This window comes from Ambystoma mexicanum, chromosome 7q (assembly GCF_040938575.1).
Source record: "Ambystoma mexicanum isolate Mex_15411 chromosome 7q, UKY_AmexF1_1, whole genome shotgun sequence".
NCBI classification, from domain to species: domain Eukaryota; kingdom Metazoa; phylum Chordata; class Amphibia; order Caudata; family Ambystomatidae; genus Ambystoma; species Ambystoma mexicanum.
In genome coordinates, this window is record NC_090941.1 from 812,879,152 (window position 1) to 812,902,655 (window position 23,504).

General features: G+C 42.8%; 1 protein-coding gene across 6 annotated transcripts in view; it reads right to left on the minus strand.

Moving 5' to 3' along the window:
• CNTN5 (contactin 5) overlaps positions 1-23,504 on the minus strand; it is a 3,106,629-nt gene that overhangs the window by 1,085,580 nt on the left and 1,997,545 nt on the right. For all 6 annotated transcript variants that reach the window (XM_069639123.1, XM_069639125.1, XM_069639124.1 and 3 more), the window contains one exon: positions 14,362-14,491. In XM_069639123.1, the coding sequence (XP_069495224.1) occupies positions 14,362-14,491 (130 nt within the window). The remainder of the gene's footprint in view (positions 1-14,361; positions 14,492-23,504) is intronic.

The following is a 23,504-nucleotide window of genomic DNA, read 5'->3' on the forward strand; positions in this document are numbered from 1 at the left end:
GGTTCAATGAAATGCAATGGTAGGACATTAATGCAGCACAGAAATAAAACTTGATATGAATTCAATCAAATGCAATGTAATCACTCTTTTCCCCCTGATACTATTCAATCCCCCCTAATATGCAATATAGAGATGGAAAGAGAGAAAACAGGTTTCAGGAATAAACACTCAACAAATGCAGTTTCAATCCCAATTCCTCCAGCAAACTTAGAGAGAAACAGGAATGATTTTAAAACAGGTCAATTGCTTTTGAATATGATTTTAAATGAATGGGAAAAATGCTAAAAATGGATTTAATTCTCTAAATTGTTTTCAAAACTAGTGGGAGCTGCTTTGTATAGCTTCAGGTAAACACTAGCAATGATGGTGGGATAACTAGCAGATAAAAAACTGAATTCAGAGGTTGAATGCAAAGAATAGCTGTTTTACATGGGATTAAATTGAGCCAAAAGCAGAATTGCGGCAAACTTTTCGGCGCACGTTAAGCACGATTGCGACAAAACTCTAAGGAGTTGGAATGCGTTTTTTTATCACTACAATTATCACAGGATTATATGGATGAGAGAAGGATTCAGGACAGACAAAAGAGGTTCTACAATGCAGTCTTGGATATGATAGAATGGGTTGGATTAGATTACTTAAGGATAAGACATTGGCTATGGACAATTCTATGCTAAATACTCATAACTATGGTTTTGGAATAGGCAAGTCAGGATCTGGTCAAAGGGTTTTGGACTTGAATCTGCTAGCCCACCGGACAGGATTCAGGCACTTGGTTCTGCACTCAGCAAGGCACTCTGGTCTCTGCACGGTCTCTTCGAATGGATCTGATGGGTTGGTTCTGGGTTACAGCTCTGCTCTACTGGTTTGGATCTCTGGGTTCTAGCAAGAGTTCTTGGCAAGAACCAGAAACAGCACAGCCCGGCTGTTCAATCTGTTGTGCCCCTTGGAAATGTGGGGTTAAAATCAGGTTGCAAGATTTTAAAGGTCAGCTCAGAAGGGTTCAGCTTTGGATTGGGCCTTCTGCTTTCAGAGTTCTGGAGTCTTGATCTGGGTTCTCCTGCAGAGCTCTTCGCCAGGAAATCAGTTGATGGGTGAATGTGTCTGTGTTTCTAGGTATCAACAGTCCCTATTTATGTATTTCCCAAGGGGGTGGATAGGCTGATTATACTACGCCCACCCTCTAGGAAACTGATTGGTCAAAGTATTCCCCCTCTCCTGTTTTGAGAAAGAAACCAGAATGTCATGATGTGTCATGATGATGCTGCCTTTACGGTCCAGGGAAAAACCTCCCCTTTGTTTCTACACAGAAAATATATTGTTCATATAAAGCACATTTACAATATCACCAACTTGCTAATTATACATATTTACATTCCCAATTAAAAAAGACACGTATATGTCCAAGTCCCATCTTCTTAAGAGTTTCGGTTAAAAAAAGACAGTTTTTCGTGCTTTTGGTTGGTTACGCAGTGTGAGATCTGTACACATTTTCCACATACATGCAGATAACATCTGGGCATACTCCTGTAAATTTTCATATTGCTAGCATTATCACAATTGCTACAAAGTCAACATTTTGGTGGTCCGGTCTCTGAACATCGCACAAATTCCAGAGTAGTTTCTATTTGTGAGCAACATTTACATTTCAACAACCTATACATTCCAGATTTTTACCAATGTGGCACAGTTTTCTATAAGTCTTTTTCTCAAAAATATATTTTCTTCAGTTACAGATACCCAATTCAGTCTATCCCCACCTCCAAGGTTTGGCTGAGCCAAGAGCAACCTGAGCCTCTTCCCGCCAGCAGCTGGTTTCTGTTGACACCTAAATTTGCATTTCCTTTCAGCCAAGGGAGTCTTTTGTCTCCTGTCAGAGCAAAAGGCCAAAGTCCTCCTCCCACATCCTTTCCAAACTTCCTGCCAGTTCCTCAGCAGAGAGCAGGGGGAAGATGCCTTTGTTTGGGAGAAGCTGTGGAATGTCTTTGAAGTCCAGTGTGGCTGGCTTTAACTCACTTTTAAAACACTGTTTAAAATAGTGTTTTTCTAAAATACAATTAATATTTTTAACAAATATAGCCACACATCTCTTAATTCCAGCCTTTTTCAAACATAGTGATTGAATTGTAACAACCTATATTGCTTTTGATGGGAAGTCTCTTCTTTTCCATACTTTGATTTTAATGTACAAGTTTAAACTGGCAGGTTAAGTCAATGCCAACTTCTGACACAGGCGAGCGGCAGTACTGCGCCCATTTCTGACATATTTTTCCCATGCAAGCATCTTTGAATGTGGATTTTCTTCTGATAAAATGTGCTTCTGCTGACATTGTGCTTAGGTGGATTCTTTAACTAAAGTGATGTTTAACACCCAACAAGGATGTTGGATCTTTTCTGCTGTCTGAGAATCATTATTTTGCAAATTTAACAGCCAAGGAAAAACAAATTTTTAAAGCAGTTCTGGTTTTCCCTTGCAATTCAGCACTGCTTTTTCAAGTAGTTTCATTTTACTCTGTGGGCAGCCCAATGATAGGTTTTGGCAGTGGTCTTCTGTGTTACCACTGACATAGGCAAAATGGATTGGCGGCCTATTTTTCAGGTTTTCCTGCGCACTTCTCAGCGATTTTAGCGCATAGATCTTTTTGGCTGCCATTCTGTTGTTTTTGATGAACACAGCACACAGTGATGTTGCAGGGCATAGACTAGTGGGTTCGAACATCCAACAAGCCCCCCTCTTGTGATTTGGCGATGATCATCCATCAATGGGAAGTCGCAAGAATGGGATGGTCAGTCTCATCATCTTTTCTTCCATCAGGGGTGGATCGACCAGTTCTCCTCACCCAGTCCTGATGTGAGTATTGAGCGATACTCCAGGCCCCTTGGATCTTTCCTCCCAGTCCCTGGGTAGTCCTCCTTTGTTTTTGTCTCCATGGTTTCCAATCAAAAGCATATTTGTAGGTATTTCCCCACCACTACTAATGTAATGGGGCGGACACATACATTTTGATAAATCAGGACACATTTTTCTTATTGTAAATTATTGACTATATATGGAATATTTTATAGTTAGAATTCTAGGGAGCTGGAGTGACCCCCTCTGGGGTTCCAGAAGACTCCTCGAGTTGCTACAGAGTGTGCCTAGGATGGCAACACTTTAGTTGGTTAATATGGACCCACTTATCCTCCCTCTCTGCCAAACTGCCTTTGGGGATGCAGATTTTGTAGACAACTGGTGAGATTTTGTCTACAATTTCAAAAAGACCCCTCCAGCTAGGCAAAAATGTGCACTGTTTGGCATGGTTCCTTTGGAAATTGTATAAGTAGACCCAGTCTCCTACATTATATTCTTTTCTGGTAGTCTTTAAGTCATAGTGGGTCTTCATGCTATCTGCAGATCTTTCTAGATTTCGCTGAACATAGGCAAAAGCATGTTGAAGGTGTTTTCTTAGATGTTCCACATACTCATGAATTGTGGAGGCATTGGGCAATGTCTGCTTTTGGGTTCTGTAGAGCAGATGCTGGGGCAGCACCATCCTGCGTCCAGTCATCAGCTCAAAGGGTGACATTTTAGTTGCAGATGAAGGGGTAGATCTGATGGTCATCAGGACAAGAGGTAATCGAATATCCCAACTTCGCCCAGAATCTGCCACAAACTTTTTAATATGCTCACAATTGTTTTGTTGTATCTCTCTACTACACCACTAGAGACTTTCCGGTAAGAAATGTGTAGCTTCCTTTTGACCCCAAGTATCTCCCACATCTTTGTCATTACTTCGCTGGTGAAGTGGCTACCTCGGTCTGACTCAATCCTTTGGGGTAGTCCAAAACGTGAAAAGATGTGGTTGATCATCAGGGCAGCTGGTGTTTCTGCCTTGCAGTTTGGGGCCGGGAGACATTCCACCCATTTAGTAAACAAGCATGTCACGGTCAACATGTACTTGTTTCCCCTAAAGGAGCGAATCACGGGGCCCTATAAAGTCGATTTGCAAATCTGACCATGGCAGTGTCATCCCCCTCTTTTGGAGAGGTGCACGGTGTGTGAGGGATGGTGGCTGAAATTGTTTATACACAAGACACCCCTTCAAGTATTGGTTCAGGTCCTGCCCATGTGTGTCCAGTATGCAACCTCTCTTAAGATTTCAAGTGTTGTATGAAACACCCTATGACTGGCTGTGGCCGCATCATGGGCGTGACTTAACATCAGGCTTTGGAATGAGGTAGGAACCACTGACTGATCATGGCCAGATAGGGATTACCTTATCAACAAACCTTCTTGGATTCGGAACATTTTTGGACATTTTGTCAACTCAATGAGGTCCTCTTTCCCAATGTAATAGGTATCCGACAGGGGAAAGTTCTCATGGTCCTCAATGTGTTGATGAAACTTACCAATTATTGGATCCCCTTTTTGAGCTGTAATCAAATCAGAATCTGGGGTCTCCTTACTCCATTGTGCAGTTGAGAGATCATTGTGTGCATTTGTCTGGGGCATAGTGATCGCAGTGACCTGGATCTCCCCCAACAGGGGTTCGATCTCATGTAGCTCCCCTTGGATGGCTCCCGTTTGGGCCAGCTGATCAGTTAGGTCATTTCCCGTTTTGTATGCTCCCTCTACTTTGGAATGACCCTTGATCTTTTTACAGTAGAGGGTCATCCCATTCGAGGTGACCAGATCATCAGTGTTTCGAATTAATTTCCCATGTTTCAAGGGTTTATTATTAGCACATGACATGCCTCTGGTTTTCCAGGTAACCAGATGCTCCACAAACCCGTTCCCTACATAATCCGAATCTGGGATTATGACCAGTTCGTGGAGTTAATGTTGGACAGCAGTGAGAATGGCTTGATGCACAGCCATCAACTCTGCCACTTGACTACTTCGGGGACCAATATTGTACTCAGCGGAGGGATCTGGGGTCTCATTCATCCACGCATTCCCTACGCCAGCCACAAGTTCTTTTTCCCCATTGTTGTCAACATGGTAAGAGCATCCATCCACATAGACAGTGAGCATACCCTCACACGTGTCTTCTTCAAAGACTTTGTGTGGGGAATTGAGGTATGCCTCCATGTTGTCCATGATTTTTAGACTCTCGCCCTCGAGACAGTTTTCCCTGGCACAATCATGCAAGTCAGCCAGACCTTGCGCGAGGGGACTCTTCTTGTTTTGGCCATATCTGACCTACACAGGAAAGCCTTGCATTGAAAGAATCCAGGAAGTAATTCGGGAATTACTCACATTTCCGGCCTGGATTCTGTCAATTTGGAGATATTGAAGAGGCTGGTGTGGAGTCTCCACTATGATGTGTTTCCCCTGGATAAACGGTGCGGTAATTCTTCAATGCCCACACCGTTGCCAGGAGTGCCTTCTCATAGTCGTTGAATTTTTCCTCCACAGAGGATAAAGTTTTGCTCGCATAGGAGATTACTTTATTGACCTTGTCATGCTTTTGATATAATGCTGCAGTCATGCATGTATTAGAGAACCATGTCTCCAAGAAGAACTCGTTGTTTTTGACAGGGTAAGCTAGGCAAGTCACTTGTGAGAGGCTTCTTTTGAGATGTCTTACTGCCTCGGCTTGTTCTGGACCCCATTCCCACTTGACCCCCCTTCAAAAGATGAATCAGGGGTCTTGTGATCTCTGCGTAGTTCTCAATGAACTTTCTACTGTAATTAGTCATTCCAAGGAGGCTCCTTAGTTCCCATAAAGTTGTGGGATCTTTGAATTTGTGGAGTGCTTCCACTTTCTTTTCCTGGGGACAGAGACCCCGAGGAGTAATCTCATGCCCCAAGAAATGTAGACGGGTTCTACACCACTGTGCCTTTTGAAGCAAAGGTTTTGCTCTGGCTGCCCTCAACTGGGTCAGAACAGAATGGATCTCCGCTATGTGTTCCTCCGGAGTCAAGCTATTGATGAGAACATCATCTACATAAACCAGATTACCCTTTTCACCCAGATCGGGCATGGCCTTATGTAGAAAAATGTTGAACTCATTGCCGGAGTTGATGTATCCAAAGGGAGTCTGGATCCATGTGTACTGCTGCCCTCCGAAGTTAAAGGCCAGCTTGTATTGGTCCTCCCTACTGACAGGTAAAGTCCAGTATCCATTGATCAGGTCTATTGCAGTGAATACCTGTGACCCCTGGATCTGGGCCAGGCCTTGGTCAATGTAGGGAAGAGGCCATCGGGAAGTATGGACCTGTTTGTTGAGCTCCCTAAGGTCGGCGCAGAGTCTCCAATGGCCGTTTCGCTTCAATCTCCCCAGCACCGGATTATTGAAGGTGCTGTGAAAAGGACAGATTATCCCACGGGACTCAAGGTTCTTAATTATTTCAGTAAGGGACTCCATTGATGTGAGAGGCAAGCGATATTGCTTCAAAAACACTGGAGTCATGCCAGGGTCCATGGGAATTGTTGTTGTGTGGATGTCAGTGCGACCACAGTCATATGAGTCCACCGCAAAAAGAGATCTTGAAAATCCAAGAAAACTTGTTTAAATGTTTGCTTCTGCTCTAGAGTCCGACAGGCATCAGCTAGGTGGATTCTCTCTTCAACCATCTGCCTGAAGCCTGGGAAGACCTCTGGTTTTGCTATCTCAGAGGCCTCCTCCAGCTGGGTGGAGAAGTCCCTGGTCAAAGTGCTGATTTGGACCGGTGGCTTCAGGTGGGGAAGGCAGTCCTCGCGGACCTGGAAAATCACCTCATCCCTCCTGAAGTCACAGGCAACATCCTCCTTACCATAAAAGCAAGAAGTGGAAGTTCCCCCCATGCAGGGGAAAGATCCTGTCTGGTGTTGTGTTGTCATCACTATCACTGTCAAAACAGTCCTTGGGGATTGGTCCTCACAGTTCATTGCCTAAATCTATGGAAAAATGTTGGTAATCAACCGCCATTCCAATAATAGTCCCTGCCGCTAGAGTGATACTCTTTAAGACGTTGGTATCCACCGCTATTGGAATGGTGTCATGTTCTATGTTGACTAGTAATGTTGGGTTTACTCCCAACCCTTGCTGTTGGAGAGAAGCATTTAGATGAATATAAGCATCAGGGTTTTTCAATTTCTGTCCTCTTTTACCTTTCACTTCCAGGGAGAATTGTCGGGTCCTTTCTGGGATGGTGACTTCCTCTACAATCTGAATTTCAACTGCATAAGGCAGCAGTTGAGCTGACCTAAATGCTTTCTCTGGGTCATTAAAGCCCATGGGATTATCCGCTAATCGGGACCAAGCTTTGAAGTTTATTAGGTCCAAACTATTGGGAAAGCGATTGAGAATGTCACTGCCTAAGTAAAAAGCGGCAGTGACGTCTCGCATGACCCAACAATTATGGACTATGCTCTTGTTGCCTATGGAGATTTTGAGCATACACCTGCTTGGCAGGAGATGTTTGGAATTGGGTGTTTTCAAATCCATTTCCCATTTGTCTATCAGTTTGAATGTGGGAATGGCTGGATCTTTTGGGAGTTTGAGGAACGTGGCCCCGCTGATGAAGCTCTTACCGTTGTTAACACACACTCGGGTGAGAACAGAGTCCTTCCCTTCATTTTAACTGAACAGGGATGAACAACTGCTCTCCAATTTGCTGAATATCAGCCAGGTCTTGAGCTGATTTCTCATCTTTCTGGACTATAGAAGTGGGAATGTCTGATTGTGGATTGGTAAAGAATTTCAGAGTGTTTCCTTCCCGTGTGGAACTCCACCTTAGACTGGAAGGAAGGTTGATTTTCAGAAATAGAGAGGACCCCCCCCTCACCAGTTTGTTGTCCTACTGCTATTACTGTCACGTCTGGGATTTGGTTGTTCTGGAAGTGAAATTGTACTTGGTCAGATTTTTGTTCAACCATGCGGCAGGTGCCGTTTAAACTAACATGGTTGACACTCTGTTTCAGTTTTATTGGTCGGCTAGTCTGGGTCCAGAGGACGTTGTTTACATGATCTATTAGGGATGACAAGACTCGCAGGAGGTATTTCCCTAGTAAACAAGGGGTGCCCTCTGGAGTCACAACTATGACCGGCAGTTCACCTTGTGTCACCCAATTTTAATGTCCAAATCCGCAGTCCCCTCAATGGGAATTTCCTTCCCGTCAAAGTTCTGAAGTTGTCCAGGAAGAAAGGTGAGAGGAATTTGGTAATTCTCCCCCATTCCTGAATTCAATTTATCAAAGGCCTTTTTGGACAGGTAGGTAGCTTGGGATCCAGTGTCCACCAGTGCCAAAATTGTACCCTGCCCCTGTATTTGGATCGGGGCATATAATCTTCCCTCCTTCTCCACAAGGGGGCACAGATAATGTACATTTTTGGACAACTGGTGGGTTAGTTTTCTAGTTTTGGACACTGATAGAGAATTGATTTGGGCAGAATTCTGTTTGGAGTCTAGGCAATCTGAAAAGGAAAGGTGGCAACTAGATATGGGAGAAGTTTTGGGTTCACCTGGTTCCGGTTCTGGGCCGCCCGCCTCCCCTTTTTGGAGGCAGTTACCAAGATGGTTTTGAGCCAGGGGATTTTCATGCAGTTGGTTCTGGGGTAGGATGATGGGCTCAGTCCCCACATCTCCCCAGTCTGGATTGGAACACTTTGGGACCCATTTTTCTTTGGGAGGAGTTCCCCCATATCTGAAGGAGAAGATCCTTTTCCCAGGTTCCTCTGAGGATCCCTCTCCTTCAAATTGGAAGATTTGTACCTCCTCCTCAAAATGGGACTGTTTGGGTTCTTTGTTTCTCCTACCCCCCCTCTGCTCCTTGAGTGGCAGACTTTCAGGGGCAGAAGATTTTGGTTCTGGTTCCTGGGTTTCCAAGGGCTTTTTACAAGTGGGGAAGGAAGCTTCCTCCAAGGCTTTACACCCCCATTCCCCTTGTGCCTCCTCCCTGGGAAGCGGTGGGTTGTCGGTGTTCTGCCCCGTCATTGTTCTGGAGCACCAGGTCCAGAGTTTGTTGCATTCTGCACCGACATGCTCATCGGAGGATTCTGTTGAGCCCTCAGCATGTGACCCAGATCCTGTGCCATGTTTTGGACCTGGCGCTCTAGCTGTGACACCTGCTCAGGCTGATACGGAGTCCTGTTGTCTTCCCTGGGCTGATCCCGGGAAGGGTAGCTATCCCTTCTCTGAAAATACCCCGGGTTGGGAAGATTTGGGTTCCCCTCCACCCTTGGCCTCCCCTCTCCCGGATTAGGTTGTCTGTGCTCAGGATGTGGGGAAAGAAGGATGGATTGTTCTGGGGTTGAAGGTTTTGTGGGGACCTGGGGAAAAAGTTCTGTCCATGATTTGGGGAATTTCTGCCCTCCTGGGGGAAGTGAGGAGGGAAGTTCCCTGGGTTAGCTGGTGCTTGGTTGGATCCCCCCCTTGGGCTGGTGGAGTCCACACATAACCCAGGATGGGTCTGTTCCCCTTGTAGCAGGGATTTATGTAGTCAGGGGAGTGAGGGATCCCATTTGTGGGACTACCCCATTGGCTCCACGTCTGTGACTGGCCCGAGGGCCTTCTGTGCTTGGGATTGCTCTGATTTTGTGCAGGCAGGTTTTTAGGCCCCCCCATCTCCAAATCTAAAATGGGGCAACCTTCCTTCTACCACCTTAGCGGCAGCAGGGGTGTTGGTTGTTTTGGGGCTTTTAGCATTATTCTTGTTTTCTATGGGCTTTTGCACCTCATAAATTCGGGTGGCCTTTCACTGACTCAGTCTAGTGATCTTTCCTCATGAAAATCTCTCACTAGCTGTATCATGATGTACTTTTGTAGAGCGTGGAAAAAAGTATTGACATATTCTTTGCTGTCCGTGCGCACCCTTCTGGTGGTCTGCGCAAAGGCATGCATTCCTGCACAAATTCTTGTGGGGTCTGATCCTCCTCACATTGCAAGTTGTAGGCTGCCTTGCGAGCCTCTTGAGGATTTCTATGTAAAGAAAAATACTTCAAGATGGCCGCCCTATAGGTGGACCATCTAGAAGTATTTTGGTCCTCCAGGCCCGCAAAGAAGTTGGAGTATTCTGGTGAGAAGGTGCATTTCACATATTGAATGCAGCTTTGGCTGTCCTTCAAATGGAAAGTTTCCCTCATCTGCTCAAAGAGCTCTAAGTGCTCCCAAACAGAATACTTAGCGTTCTTATGATAGGGTGTGATGACGCTCCTTATTGCCTTGATTTGCTTGATGGGGTCCTTAAGCAAGGCCCTTTATGCCTTATTGGCCTTCTTGGTTTGGGTAACCTTGGTCCACTCCTCCTCTGACTCAGAGGCAATGCTCCCAAAGGTGCCCTTCTGGTCTTCTAGGCTCTCCCAGATTCTGCGAGCCTGGGAATGGCTGGCAGAATGTGGGGACCTAGTCTCCCGTGTCCTGGGGTGCTCAGAGGAGTCTTCTGATTCCTCCTTGCTCCCAGGATTTGATGGGTCTCCCTCCCCCACTATCCTAGCTGGGAAGAGGTTTTCAGGATGCCCTTAGTGGGCCTACTCTCATGGAACTCCCCACTAGATTTCACAGTACTTGGGTACCCATACCCAGATGTCCGCCCATCCATTCCTTGGAGGTGCTGGTCTATGAGCCCCATATTTCTGATTGGATTGAAATCTGCCATCCCCGTGGCCCTGGGCTCATGTGCGCCAGTGGACATGGGGTTGGCAGAGTCCAGGGATTGGGTGAGATGAAGGCCTTTGGTACTAGGGTTCCTGAGGTTATGCTCAGGTGTTTCCCTTTCCCAGCGAACCTCATCTCTATCAGCCCCTGCTCCCTGTTGCCACGTAAGAACTTGAGATTTCTGTTCCTCAATCAAGGCCTTACTAGTCTCTATCAATCGCTCTGGCATGGCTACCTGTCTGTGGAGCCTGCCATTGTTCTCACAGAGAGCCTCATTTTCTCTCTGTGCTTCCTGGGTTGTTTTTGAGTACTGGGCCAGTCTTTGCTGCAGGAGGGTTACCATACTGGCCTGGTCCTTCCTCGCTAGAGCCTCTTCCACCCTCCTTGTGTGCTCTAACAATCTTTCATGCTCTTTTTGGAGGTCACCCAATCCCTGAAGGGCCAGGTGATTTTCTTCTACTTTCTGTTTTAAATGACAGACTTCCTGGCCTTAGGTGTCCCTTTCCTGAGCAAGAGCCTACCTCTGTGCCGCCAGGTTGTCCCTCTGTCTTTGAAGCGCACCAGCTTTCTGGTGCTCTTCATCAAATTCTGCCTTGGTGTCCACGTCTTTCAGAATTCATTTATTACTCTCCTCTTTCTCTCTGTCTAGGTGGCCTTGCAGAGTGACTGCCTGTTCTGTGCATGCCCTGTTGAAATGTATCTGTTGCTCCAGCTTTCTCTGGCTCTGCAGTAGAGTGTCCAACCTTTCTTGGTACTGCTTCTGCAAGGCCAGAATTCTGGTATCCTGTTCTTCCTTTTCCTGCTGCAGGATACCCATGTCCTCTTTTATTTTGATTATATACTGCCTACTTTCATTTTCAGACTCTTGGCTCCTCTGTAACCTCTGCTCAGCAGAGTCAAGAGCAGTTTGGGCCTTTCCTAATGCCTGCAGTTGCTTACTTGCCAGATCTTGGCCGTCAGCATATTCATCCTGTATGGCTCCAATAGATAGATATAGATATGCCGCTATTTTGGCAATCTTGTTTTGCTCATCCTTTGCCTTAGGGGCCATATCTAGTTCACTCAGGGCCATATGTAAGGGATCCTGATCTTGCCATTTATCTAACCCTGTTGCAGTGATCTGTTGTGTGATTTCCTGCAACCACACATTCTGATCCTTCTCTGTCCATTCACCTCTCACAAATAACTTATGCAATAGGTTTTCTCTAGCCATAATGATCTCTACCAATGTCGCCATTCCGGAAATATTAATTTCCTTCCTGACTTACAGAAGTTTTATTTTATTTTTGCAAAACAGACCGTTTCCTTCGAGTGTTCGCTTTTGAGGGGTGCTTTTCAAAGTGTAACACAGCATGGTAGCCCAACAGGATTTATGTACCCTGTCAGTTAGCACACTGTATTAAGCTGTCACAAGTGATATATCTAATTCAGAAATCCCGGATTCCAGCCCCCATCTGTAAGTGGTTTCAACCCAGCACTCCACCTAAGTCAATGCCTGGCCTGAGATGCCCAGCTGGAACCCTTAATTATATATTTGTATGTCTAAAGTTCTTTTATTTCTGAATGATGTACCCATATATCACGCCCCTCTCTTTGAATCCCCCACAGTCTCACTGAACCAAGAAGTAGGTTGTTTTGCAAAGTTAATATATTTATTTTATGAATTGAACAATGTATATATCACACTTTTATGATTTTGAACAATATCTAGATATCACACTATTAATATTTATACAATGATCAGCGTTGGGTGATATTACAATCAACAATCTCTTTAATCAGTAGAAGTATGGATGAGAAGAATAATGTGCCATAGAATAAACTTTGTGTAGGTTCAATGAAATGCAATGGTAGGGCATTAATGCAGCACAGAAATAAAACTTGATATGAATTCAATCAAATGCAATGTAATCACTCTTTTCCCCCTGATACTATTCAATCCTCCTAATATGCAATAAAGAGATGGAAGGGGAGAAAACAGGTTTCAGGAATAAACACTCAACACATGCAGTTTCAATCCCAATTCCCCCAGCAAGTTTAGAGAGAAACAGGAATGATTTTAAAACAGGTCAATTGCTTTTGAATGTGATTTTAAATGAATGGGAAAAATGCTAAAAATGGATTTAATTCTCTAAATTGGATTTAAAACTAGTGGAGCTGCTTTGTATAGCTTCAGGTAAACACTAGAAATGATGGTGGCATAACTAGCAGATAGAAAACTGAATTCAGAGGTTGAATGCAAAGAATAGCTGTTTTACATGGGATGAAATTGAGCCAAATGCAGAATCACGGCAAACTTTTCCGCGCACGTTAAGCACGATTGCGGCAAAACTATAAGGAGTTGGAATACGGTCCTAGGTTCAATGCCTATGTGTCTGTATGAGTAGGTTCCTGTTCTAGAAACAACACTGCAATGGAATGTTCTTTGGAGCAATACATTGCATAATCAAGTATGTAGTTCATCACACATCTCCAGATGACCCCTGACACTTTTTCTTTTTTACCAGCATTACATTCACAACCCCTTGTATGGACTTCCAATGAAAATTAAATGCACATGTGATGTTGTCAGTGATGTCATCAATCATATTTGTGATGTCATCTTTGATTTCATGGGTGTTATTCTTAGCAGTACACGGCGGTGGCACGAGTTACGGTTGCTTAGTTTCCCATAACTGGCAAATTTCAGAGGGTTTTCGGTTTTACTTGTAACCATAACGTCCCCTTAACAACGTTTTTTTCACTGAATTTGATAGGTTTTTAGTAGCGCAACTTAAGCATAACATCCCTTTAACAGGGTTTTTCATTGAATTTCATAGGTTTTTATTAGTGCAACTTAACCATAACGTCCCCTTAACAAAGTTTTTTCATTGAATTTCATAGGTTTTTATTAGTGCAACTTAACAATAACGTCCCCTTAACAAAGTATTTTTTAAATTGAATTTCATAGGTTTTTATTAGTGCAACTTAACCATAACATCCCCTTAACAAAGTTTTTTCATTGAATTTCATCATCTTTTTTACAGAAATGACAACTGTTTGGGGTTATTCCACCTATCGCAGAGCTTGGCCTTTAGATATGACAATACCTGTTTCCCATGGGAACCACTGGTCAAGAAGATTACCCCCGAAGATTAATTGCCCTGGTGAAAAATGAAGTAACAACCAAAATATGAAAGCGCAATATACGCAGGAGTCTGAATGGTATGTCATAATTACTTTCCACTCCAATGTCTTAGAGTGTAGCTATTTCTATAGACTGCATCGGTTCCTGTTTATCTGCAGTAGAGCAAACAGATTCATCAATGTTTAGAACGGTTGGTGGTCTGCCTGCCTGTCTTGCACCTGGCAGTGAATATTAAGGCAGCTCCCTGTCCTTCATTGGAGAAGACATTCCGTATTCACCCATCTTTCACTTCGTTTTATCCTGCAAATTAAATATATGTCTACTCTGGAATTAACGCTCCTATTGCAAGCTTTGTTGTTGCTTTCATTGGTACATTGAGTTCATTTGTTTTCTGTCAACCTTTTAATTTATTTATTGAGCCAATATGGTTTGTGTGAATGGGAAGATCGCTGTACATTCTGCCAAATGGACTGTCCACAACCGGCAATAGTATGCTAGCGATGGAATTGTTGTTTTCAAAATCAAAATTGTTTGGGAGGAAAGACAAAAGTGTTAGCCCACGCATAAGAGGAGACCTCAGGATTGCCTACTTGTTGTTTTTTTTTTCTCTCAAAGGAATAAACAACTATTTCAGATGATTTCGTAAAAAGAAATAGTAAACACATTTGCTTACCTAAAATCTTCAGTTCCGCGCTGCTATACGTAGTGCCATGGATGTTTTTTGCCAAGCACTGGTACATTCCAGCATCTGACTGATTCACATTGTGGATCATCAGAATGCCATTAACCATCTCCACTCTGCTCTGTAACAGAACAACAGAAAAAGGGGAAACAGACACGTAAGAAGGTAGTCATAATCAGTGTGCCCCAACGCGAAAGAATGGCAAACATTTCCTTTGATAGGTAATCTTGCTAATAGTGGCTAGCAGGCATCACGTGGGTTACATGCAGTCCTTGTTAGAGCAACTAAACCCATTAATACCTAAGCATGAACAGCTTCTGGAGGGGCTGTCCTAACTAGTCATCACATTGTAGTCTAAGGCTGTAGAGGCAGTCACTGAGCACTCAGGGCCCTTACAGGCCTTTTCAATCCCTCTTCAGTGGCCATTAATGCTATTATGACATTGCAGGACCTGGGCGCATAGAGAAATCATTTGATGAATGAGAAGGACAAGCAGAGGCGGGTTGAGTGTGGTAGACAGCACAGTTGCAGGGAAAGTGACAGCACTGGAGGAAAGGAGGTCTGTTGCTGTGAACATCTGCAGAAGCACATGCCGACCCATGGAGAGGCACCTACTGACACTGGGCTCACACACACATCACACAGAGATGGCCAAGCTGCAAAAACACCTTGAAGCCAGCAGAAAGAATGTCGAACCGTGCTAACTATCCGAACAACCATCACGGAATAGCAAACCTTTCCAATTCAACAGAACAACAATGTTAACCTACTTATTGGTCGGCAGAGACAAGCTGAACAATGATCACACCTCATCTAGTTTACACAAAAGCAGTTCTTGGTTGAATCTTAACAATGCAAATTGCAACATACCCAACAATGACAAAAAGGTATGCAGGGAAAATAGTTATACACTGAAATATGGCTAAAGGTTTGCTTCAATATGCACCCATGGTCTAATCATAGAAAAAGTGTTAACAACATGGTCTTTGTGGTTAACTCCAAGCAACTGCATTGTTTTGACAATTATCCAAAAATGAAACCAAAATACCTGCATGAAATAATAGTTATATAAGAAGAAAAATGTATCACATGTTTATTAAATATACACATATGCATTTGATGCTACAATAATTGGAATCTTGGAAGACTTGCGGAAGAGTTAGCATCAATGCGTGCCGGCCGGTGAGGAGTTGGTTTGTGATTACGGCACTCTGCTTCATCCTAGAAGCATTTTTGAAGTAAGTTGGTACGGAGCATGTGCACCCGCAGAGTTTCCCTGTGTGATATGTCTACATCGTGGGGATTGTATGTACTACATTAAAGCTGGTACTACAGAGCGTGTGTGCCCGCAGATATTCCTTGTTTGGTTTGTTGGACCTTGTGTTTTTCAGCCGCACATTGTATATACTACATTGAAGTTGGTACTACGGAGCCCGTAGAGGGTTCTGGTGCTGATGTGTACATCCATTATCCTGTTGTTTATCTGCCGCACACCGTGGGGACTGGATACACTACATTAAATTAAGTTTGCACGTCATCGGTTTGATATGGCTTTTTTCACCTGGGCCGTATGTTTTCACAGTAGACACTATGCAATCAGTAGACACGATGCCTACAGAGGTATGTGTTTTCTTCTTTTACTTTGTTTCCATGGACTATGTGTACTTGTGGCCATATAATGGATCCATGAGTTTTTTAGGAGTTGTACCCAGTTACCTTATGAGTGTGTTTTGTGAGGCCTCTATCCATTGATGTGGGTCATTTTTGTTTTTAGATTGGTGACTACCAGTTTTTTGACATCGGGTGGTTTCCCTCCAACACACATTGGAACAGTGATTTTTTTCCTAGTGACATCGAGGTTGCTTTTGATAATATGTACTTGTGAGAATTGACCGGCCTTGGATACTTTCCTGGTATATTCCGCTTTCGGATTCTGAACATAACTTGTACTTCTGACTTCTGGTGATGGGTTCCTTTCTCTACTAACCTTGGTGACTTATGCAATGTTTTATGGAATGGACCTCTATTATAGGGGTTAGGCAAATGTATTAATTGATATGCCGCCTAATAAGAAGTAGTTATTAATGACTCTTCTAGCATTGTAATTCTTTTGCACTTCAAGGGTGACTTTTGGGACTCTTGTTGTAACTGTCATGGTGATGGATATTCATCTTTCCTCACGGTTTGGGCTTTTTGTCCTATTTTTGAGGTTGAGGTGTTAATTTATTTTATATATGTGACTACTGGGTATTGAAGGCTTCTTCGCCTCTTGTTTTTTTTCAGCTTACTTGATGACCCATATCGCACAATATTGAAAGAATTTTAGATGAAAAAAGAAGTGATTTTTTCCCCCTGAAGAAAGTTAAGCCACATAAGGGCATCAAGAACTGAAACATGTTACATGTCGGGAATATATGTATTGTTTGTGACACATTTGTTTTTATGATGTTGTGATATGCTGCGATTCTTGTGTCTATGTATTTGTTTTGAATTGATTTTTTATGAAAGCAAAGTAATACAATTGTATTTTATGCAATTATTTGTTGTGCAAAGTTAGGTCCTTGTCATTTTTTCATTTTTTGTGTATAATAAATTATATATTCATACTTATTTTGAATCATTTTGGTTGTACTTCATCTATTTTTTCAAGATAGGAGTACGGGTACACCATCCAGAGAGGTGTACTGTTTTCCCAGTATGACACTTTCAATTGTTTATTTTGTTGTCCTATCTCTTTGTTTATGAATATATTTCTATACATCCCCTGATGGTAGAGATAGTGAAGATTAGGGGTAATCTTTTTTTAACCTGTTTGATTCACTACAATAATTGACACCACCATGTTTCTTGAAATAAACGGAAACATGCACTTTATTGCAACATATCAAAACTGGGCAGTAATATACACATGGGAAAAATTATACATATTGGAATAAAACCATGTGTCTACTGAAATATTTGAATTGATTCCTAAACAACTTTAAGGCACAATAATTAGATCAATAATATATATCCTTAACAAAAGCTATGGCACACTTTATAAGTTTGGTGTGTTTCCAAATGGAAATACTGTATTCGGCTAGTTAACCGTGCCCTATGTAGTTTACTTGGAAAACCATATTTGTGCGTGGATTGTATAGAGAAGTGGCATACCCTTTAAGTAACTATTTTATTAAATGTAATGTTCTTCATTTAAATATGCCAGATCAGAATTTGATCTTGCAATGAAATATCAGGTTTAATAATGTAAAGCATAACAGGACCAAGGGCCTGATTTGCAAAAACACCTTTGAATGGAAAACCCCATTGAAAAAAAGGTTTTGTAAATCAGGTCTTTAGTGTTGAAAAGAGAAACAAAACTAGCTAATGCAATGGAACAGCTGCATTTATGCTGGCATGTGAAATGGGAACGTTATTATTCGTCAAGGAGATGATAGAGTGAAAGTGTATTGCAGGTTATCTGATAGATTAAGCAAAATCTGTTGATAGGCCTTCAATTTATTGAATTGTCATTACCATTAAACCCTACACAAACAGATAGTTTTCCTTTTACAAGTAACCTCAATATGCTTATCTTTGGTTGAACTCTGGTTAAACTAAGTTGTATGTTTATGCAGACCTCAGTTCTGGTGACAAGGAATATGGGTGCCCCAGTGGTCATCAATGTGATTAAGGCATTACATATGTTAAATTGACACAGCTGAATGTACCCAGAACAAACATACTTGTGAGTAAATTACAAAAAAGCCCAATATGAATTCCATATCAAGGGTTGTAATTGTCGTATTTTCTGAAAGCTGAAGGTTCAACAAGTTAAATGCAGTGTTAGTCAGCAAAGGCAAATGCAAATTGCAGATGCATTGAACAGACCTAACCTACAAATCTGGCAGAGAAATCTCCCTGACCTTGTCAAAGAGGGTTAAGAACCCCTCTCCACAGGTGGCAAGCAGTGCAGGGAGAAATCTAGAGCAAGGCGTCCCCCTAAGCGAATGTTCCATTGAGCGGGCACCAATAATAATCCCCTGTGCCAGTATGATTCTGTGCAAACAACTGATAGCTACAGCCTTGCTTTTAAGAACAGTAACATGGCAGTGTTTTTCCATTGCTTTCTGAAGATCAAAATCAAAAGAAAAAGAGACCTGAATGATCGTCAGAATGCCACTGAGTCCTGCCCCAAAGAGAGAGAGAGAAAGAGAGAGAGAACAAGAGAGAAACACTGCACTACCTGTCTGACACTGGAGACTATGGAATACAGAGACTGGCCGATAGACAGTGACATAGTGAAGCTGTTGCCGGAGGCTGTGATATGCTATGGCTGGGACTGAGAAATCCACACATGGAAGCCACTACAATGCATGGCAGACTTTGGGACCTTGCATGGCTGTCTAGCAATCCATTTGAGCCTGTAAAACAGGAGAGTCTCTTCCTTGACAACAGGGGTCTTAAACTGAGCTATTCCCATCCTCCTCCAAATAACTTAGTGGGAGTCTGGGTGGAACCAATGCCTGGAACACAAACAGTAACTCATGCCAGCATGGGCTGCCATCTATGTTACATGGCAAGCCTTTGTGAAGAAAGTAGGTGGGCTTAGCCCCCGATTTATGACTTTACACCTTACACACAGACACTGCAAGGGTAAACGATTAGGTTAGATTGGTTAGGGCAAGGTACCAAATCCTGGGCAGTGGAAGTGTATAAAAAATGGAAACAGGAAGAAGGAAGCATAGGTGATTTGAGTGAGGGTGTTTGATGATCAAGAGAAAGGTTGAAGGGAGGAAGGATTGCAGAGGGTGGAAGTGAATTGTGAATTGTGGAGTAAGTGAGGTATTGGTTAAAGTGTGGAGGTGGTACTGCAGTGTGATTGTGCATATGCGTGTGTCAGGTGTTTAGAAAGAATAGTGTGAAAAGTGATTGAGAAGTGAATATATACTGGGTAATAGGAGGTTGACTGAGCAGTGTGGTGAAGGGAGTAGCAGTTGGCTGGATGGAGTGTTAGTGTGGAGGAGAGAGTAGTAGTGTGGATGAGGGTGTGGTAGTGTAGATGAGGGAATCCTAGTCTGGATGAGGGAGTTGTTGTGTGGAAGAGATAGTATTAGAGGTGGAGGGAGCAGAAGTAGTTGTAGGTGGAGAAATAACATCAACACGTGAGGTGAGATGTATGAAGAAACATTGGAGGGCAGCAGACTGGTAGGATAAGTAATTAGGGAAAAAACAGTAAGATTAGCAAGGAAGAGATGAGAGTGTGCCTGGTAGGAAAGGCCTGAATTCAGCAGTGTAATTGCAAGGCACTAGGCCAACTCCCACTAGGACACTAACCAATTGATTATGTTGGGTGTGATAGAAAGTCCCTGAGGCAATCCAGCTAGATAAGGCGTTTGGCCTTTATGTCTTCACCGTTAGAAGAAGACAGCATTAGACAGCTGGGTTCATTCTTCTGTACTTACAAAACTAGGCATGGGAACACCTGGGTTACAGTGGAGGTTTGTAACTAGACAAGAGAGTGACAGCCGTAGGCCCCATACATCTTTTAATAAACACCCTTGAACCTCCTCTGTAACTGGGAATGATTCTTGAGCCGTCTCTGACAATATTTAAAATAGATGGACCTTAAATCCAAAACTGTGCAGTGCAGATACGTCTCTGAGTATCACATTATGACTTAATTCCATGTTTTTTGACAGCACAAAGTTATATCTAGGTTTATGTGCACATTGCACAAGATGTCAGGAATTGATAAACTCCTTGACCTGGGAAAACCATATTTTATACAAAAGAAAAATCCAGATTTCTACTCCTCAAAGTGGAAAAAGAAGGATACTAGTTTCTCCGCTACATTCAAAGGAAACAAAGTCAATTTGAATAACCAAAATCAGTTTTCCAAGTTCAATGACAATTTTCATGGCAGAGTGCATGGGTGATGAGAGATGTAGGGCTAATTGGGTGGGTAGGTGAAGTCATGTCCACCTCCTGGCACCTGGAGTATGAGGCTACGTGCTGCTAGTGAGACGAATGTTCCAGACATGGCACGAGCATGACAACCAATTATAGAGGGCCATATTAAGAAGGGCCTTATAGTTTGAGAGCCAATGGAGTAATGTGTTTCTTATAGCTATCAAAGATGACTTGCACTAGGGTTGGGCATGCATTGTCCACCGGACTATTGTGGGATGTATTTACCCATGCATCCGAGCCCTACCTCAAAACTGTGCAGCACTGACATGAAAACATCATGATGGCCAGAGCTTCCCAGAAAATGCACAGGGAAATGCAGGAAGAATAGGCTGCCACCCATTTTTGCCGATGTTATGGGCACAGAAGGACACTGCCTAAAACCACCATTGGACTACCCGCACAGTAGTCTGAAACCATTGGGAATGGCAATGCTGATTGCCAAATGCAACCTAGAATTGTTGGGAATTCATTTTCTTAAATCCCAAAAATGGGTGCAGTACCAGTACTCACCACTATCCAAAAGCCGGCAGTTTAAAACCACCCTGTGTTTCTCTGAAAGCAGGCTCAAACTGTCTATTTTAAACATTGCAACACATCTAAAAACTCACTGGACACCAGCAGACATTTGGTAGAATGGAGTGTTGTGTGCTTACAAAATCTGGGAAATGAAGAGCCCAAAACAATGCTTATAACAAAACTGCTATGGAGTCAGCAGTTTAAGTTGCACTGGATTTAAAGACACTAAAATCGAAAATGTTTAGATTAAATGAGTGACCTATGTTTGGTGTCACATGCCTTTGTAACTGTTTAAATGTCATAGTTTTAAACTTAGAATCAGCCTTCTAGCTGCATATGTGAAAATGTTTAGTTTTATTTGAATGCAGAAACTGGGGAACAGAAATGACAGCTTAAAGAGATTCCAATTTGCCTGGCAACTACCCCCATCAGGAGTGAAACTTGAGTCACAGCTGTGTTCCCAGGCCTAGCTGCCCTTTTGCTGCTCACACTAAGGATATGCCATCTATCTGATAATTGAATTACCTGTGCTCTGCAGGAGAGTGAACAATGCAACTCCCTCCACCCAGGCAGAGGGTTTATTGAGAGGATCATAAATGGCTTCCTCTTGAACAATGAGCCTCTCCTGACTCAGGCAAAGGTTTTATTACAGCAGTCGTAAAATGTAGCTTCCTCTTGGCAGAAGCTGGGAGGAGCACTGCCTGTGAGAGCAAGCTGGCTTGGCAGAACTGGATAAACCAGTATTTCTACCTTGTGCTGAGAGGAAACCACACCCCTTTGGAGCCAGAACATAACTTTAAAAAGATGGATCATTCATAGAGCGGGCATGTGAAAATTTTATAAATGATACCATAATTCTTGTGATTTTTCTGCCCACATTTTAAGAGGTTTTTCGACCCGGTGGCGTGTTCAGGGGGGTTTTAGCGGAAAAGTGGATATTACTCTAAATGTATGCATGTTAAAAATCTGAAACTTCATCAGTTAATGTCCATACTCCCTGCACACATGTATGTAAAGTTGGGTCAATGTCAGAAAGTGAAAAATCAGTTAAAAAGTCAATTATGTGCCATTTCTGAATGCAAGCTCTTAGAAACAGCAGATTTGGACAGAGACATGGCTAAATTCAGCCACACCATGCATATGTAATTTCAAGCAACTGTGTAACTGTGAAATATGTCTTTTATTATCAAATATAGAATGTGTGCAATCTGACAGAGGAGTGTCCTATCTGCAAGCCATAAAATGACATCCCTCTGACTCACAGTTCATTCCCCAATCAAATGATAAATGGAAGTTTGACCAATTAGAAGCTGAGAGAGAGGTAGGGTCAGTGATGCTAGAACACACCCACATTCTAAACACATAAAAGCAGACAGACAGGACAGATAGGGACCTTCAATTCCATCTGCAGCGGGACGCTCTGCCGGAAAAATCCATACTTTACCTCCATCAAACCTCCAGAGAGCCAAACTAGAGACTTCAATCTATCCAGAACTAGAGACCCAGACCAGAGAACCAGAGAGAGCTGACCCAGATCACTGTGAAGTGCAGAGACCAGAGGCGAGTTTAAAACCTGACCAGATCCATGGCGAGACCCATTTCACTCAAGAATATAGTGTGAGTACCTAGAAAACTGTGCAGAACCAATCTCCTAGTTAAAATAATATAATTCAATCCTATTTTAATCTAAGTAGAACGGTCTCCTAACTGTCACCTGTCATTTGTAAAGCTGTCACTTGTCATTTTCTAGTTGCAAGCTGCACTTGTCTTTTTGAGCTTTTAAAATTTCAAATCTGAAAAACGACCTTTATTCAATCGCTCATATCTCCGCAACCGTTTGTGCTAGAGACTTGCAGCAACTTTTATCTGAAAGCTTAGAATCGTGGCGTTCCTACGAACCTAGAACCGCATTCCTACCCCTCATAGTTTTACCGCAATCGCGGAACACGCATCCGCGAATTTTACCGCGATTTGCAAATTTCTCCACATGTAAAATCAGCTGCTGCTTGCCTTCCATTTGCCAGAAATTCGTTTAACCTGCTAACTATCCCTGCCTCATTGCTAGTGTGAGCCTGGACTAATATTAACTAGATACCACTCACCCTGAACCTCTGAAAGGGAATTGAAAGCATTTCCAGCATATTTCTCATCCATTGCTAGCACATATCAAAGCATTTTGCCTGTGTTTTCAAAACTCCTATCTGTTTTCTGTAGTGTAAGCTTGCTGGGGTGAACTGATTTACATTGATTGCATTTCTGAGAACTGTGTGTTTTTTCCTTCCATTTCCTTGCCTTGCATCAAGGGGGGGAGGGGATTGCCAGAGAAAAGTGATTACATTGTTTGGTTGAAATCATATTGAGTATTTTCTGTACTGCATTCATTGAATATTGCATCCACCTGAGCTTACATAAAGCATCCTCTACCACATTATACTTTTGTTCCTATTTACCAGTGTGCTACCTTATCCATTTCATGTCAACTCATTAGTGATTATAAGAAGTGTGCTAGTGCCAGATTCTCCGTTGTTGATCTTTATCATATCAGATTAAGTGTGCTATTCAATTATTAATTTATTATAAAGTGGGATATATATACCTATTGTTTAAATTATCAATTAAACCTTTTAAACTTGCAAAACAGAACTACTTCTTGGCTCAGTGGGGTC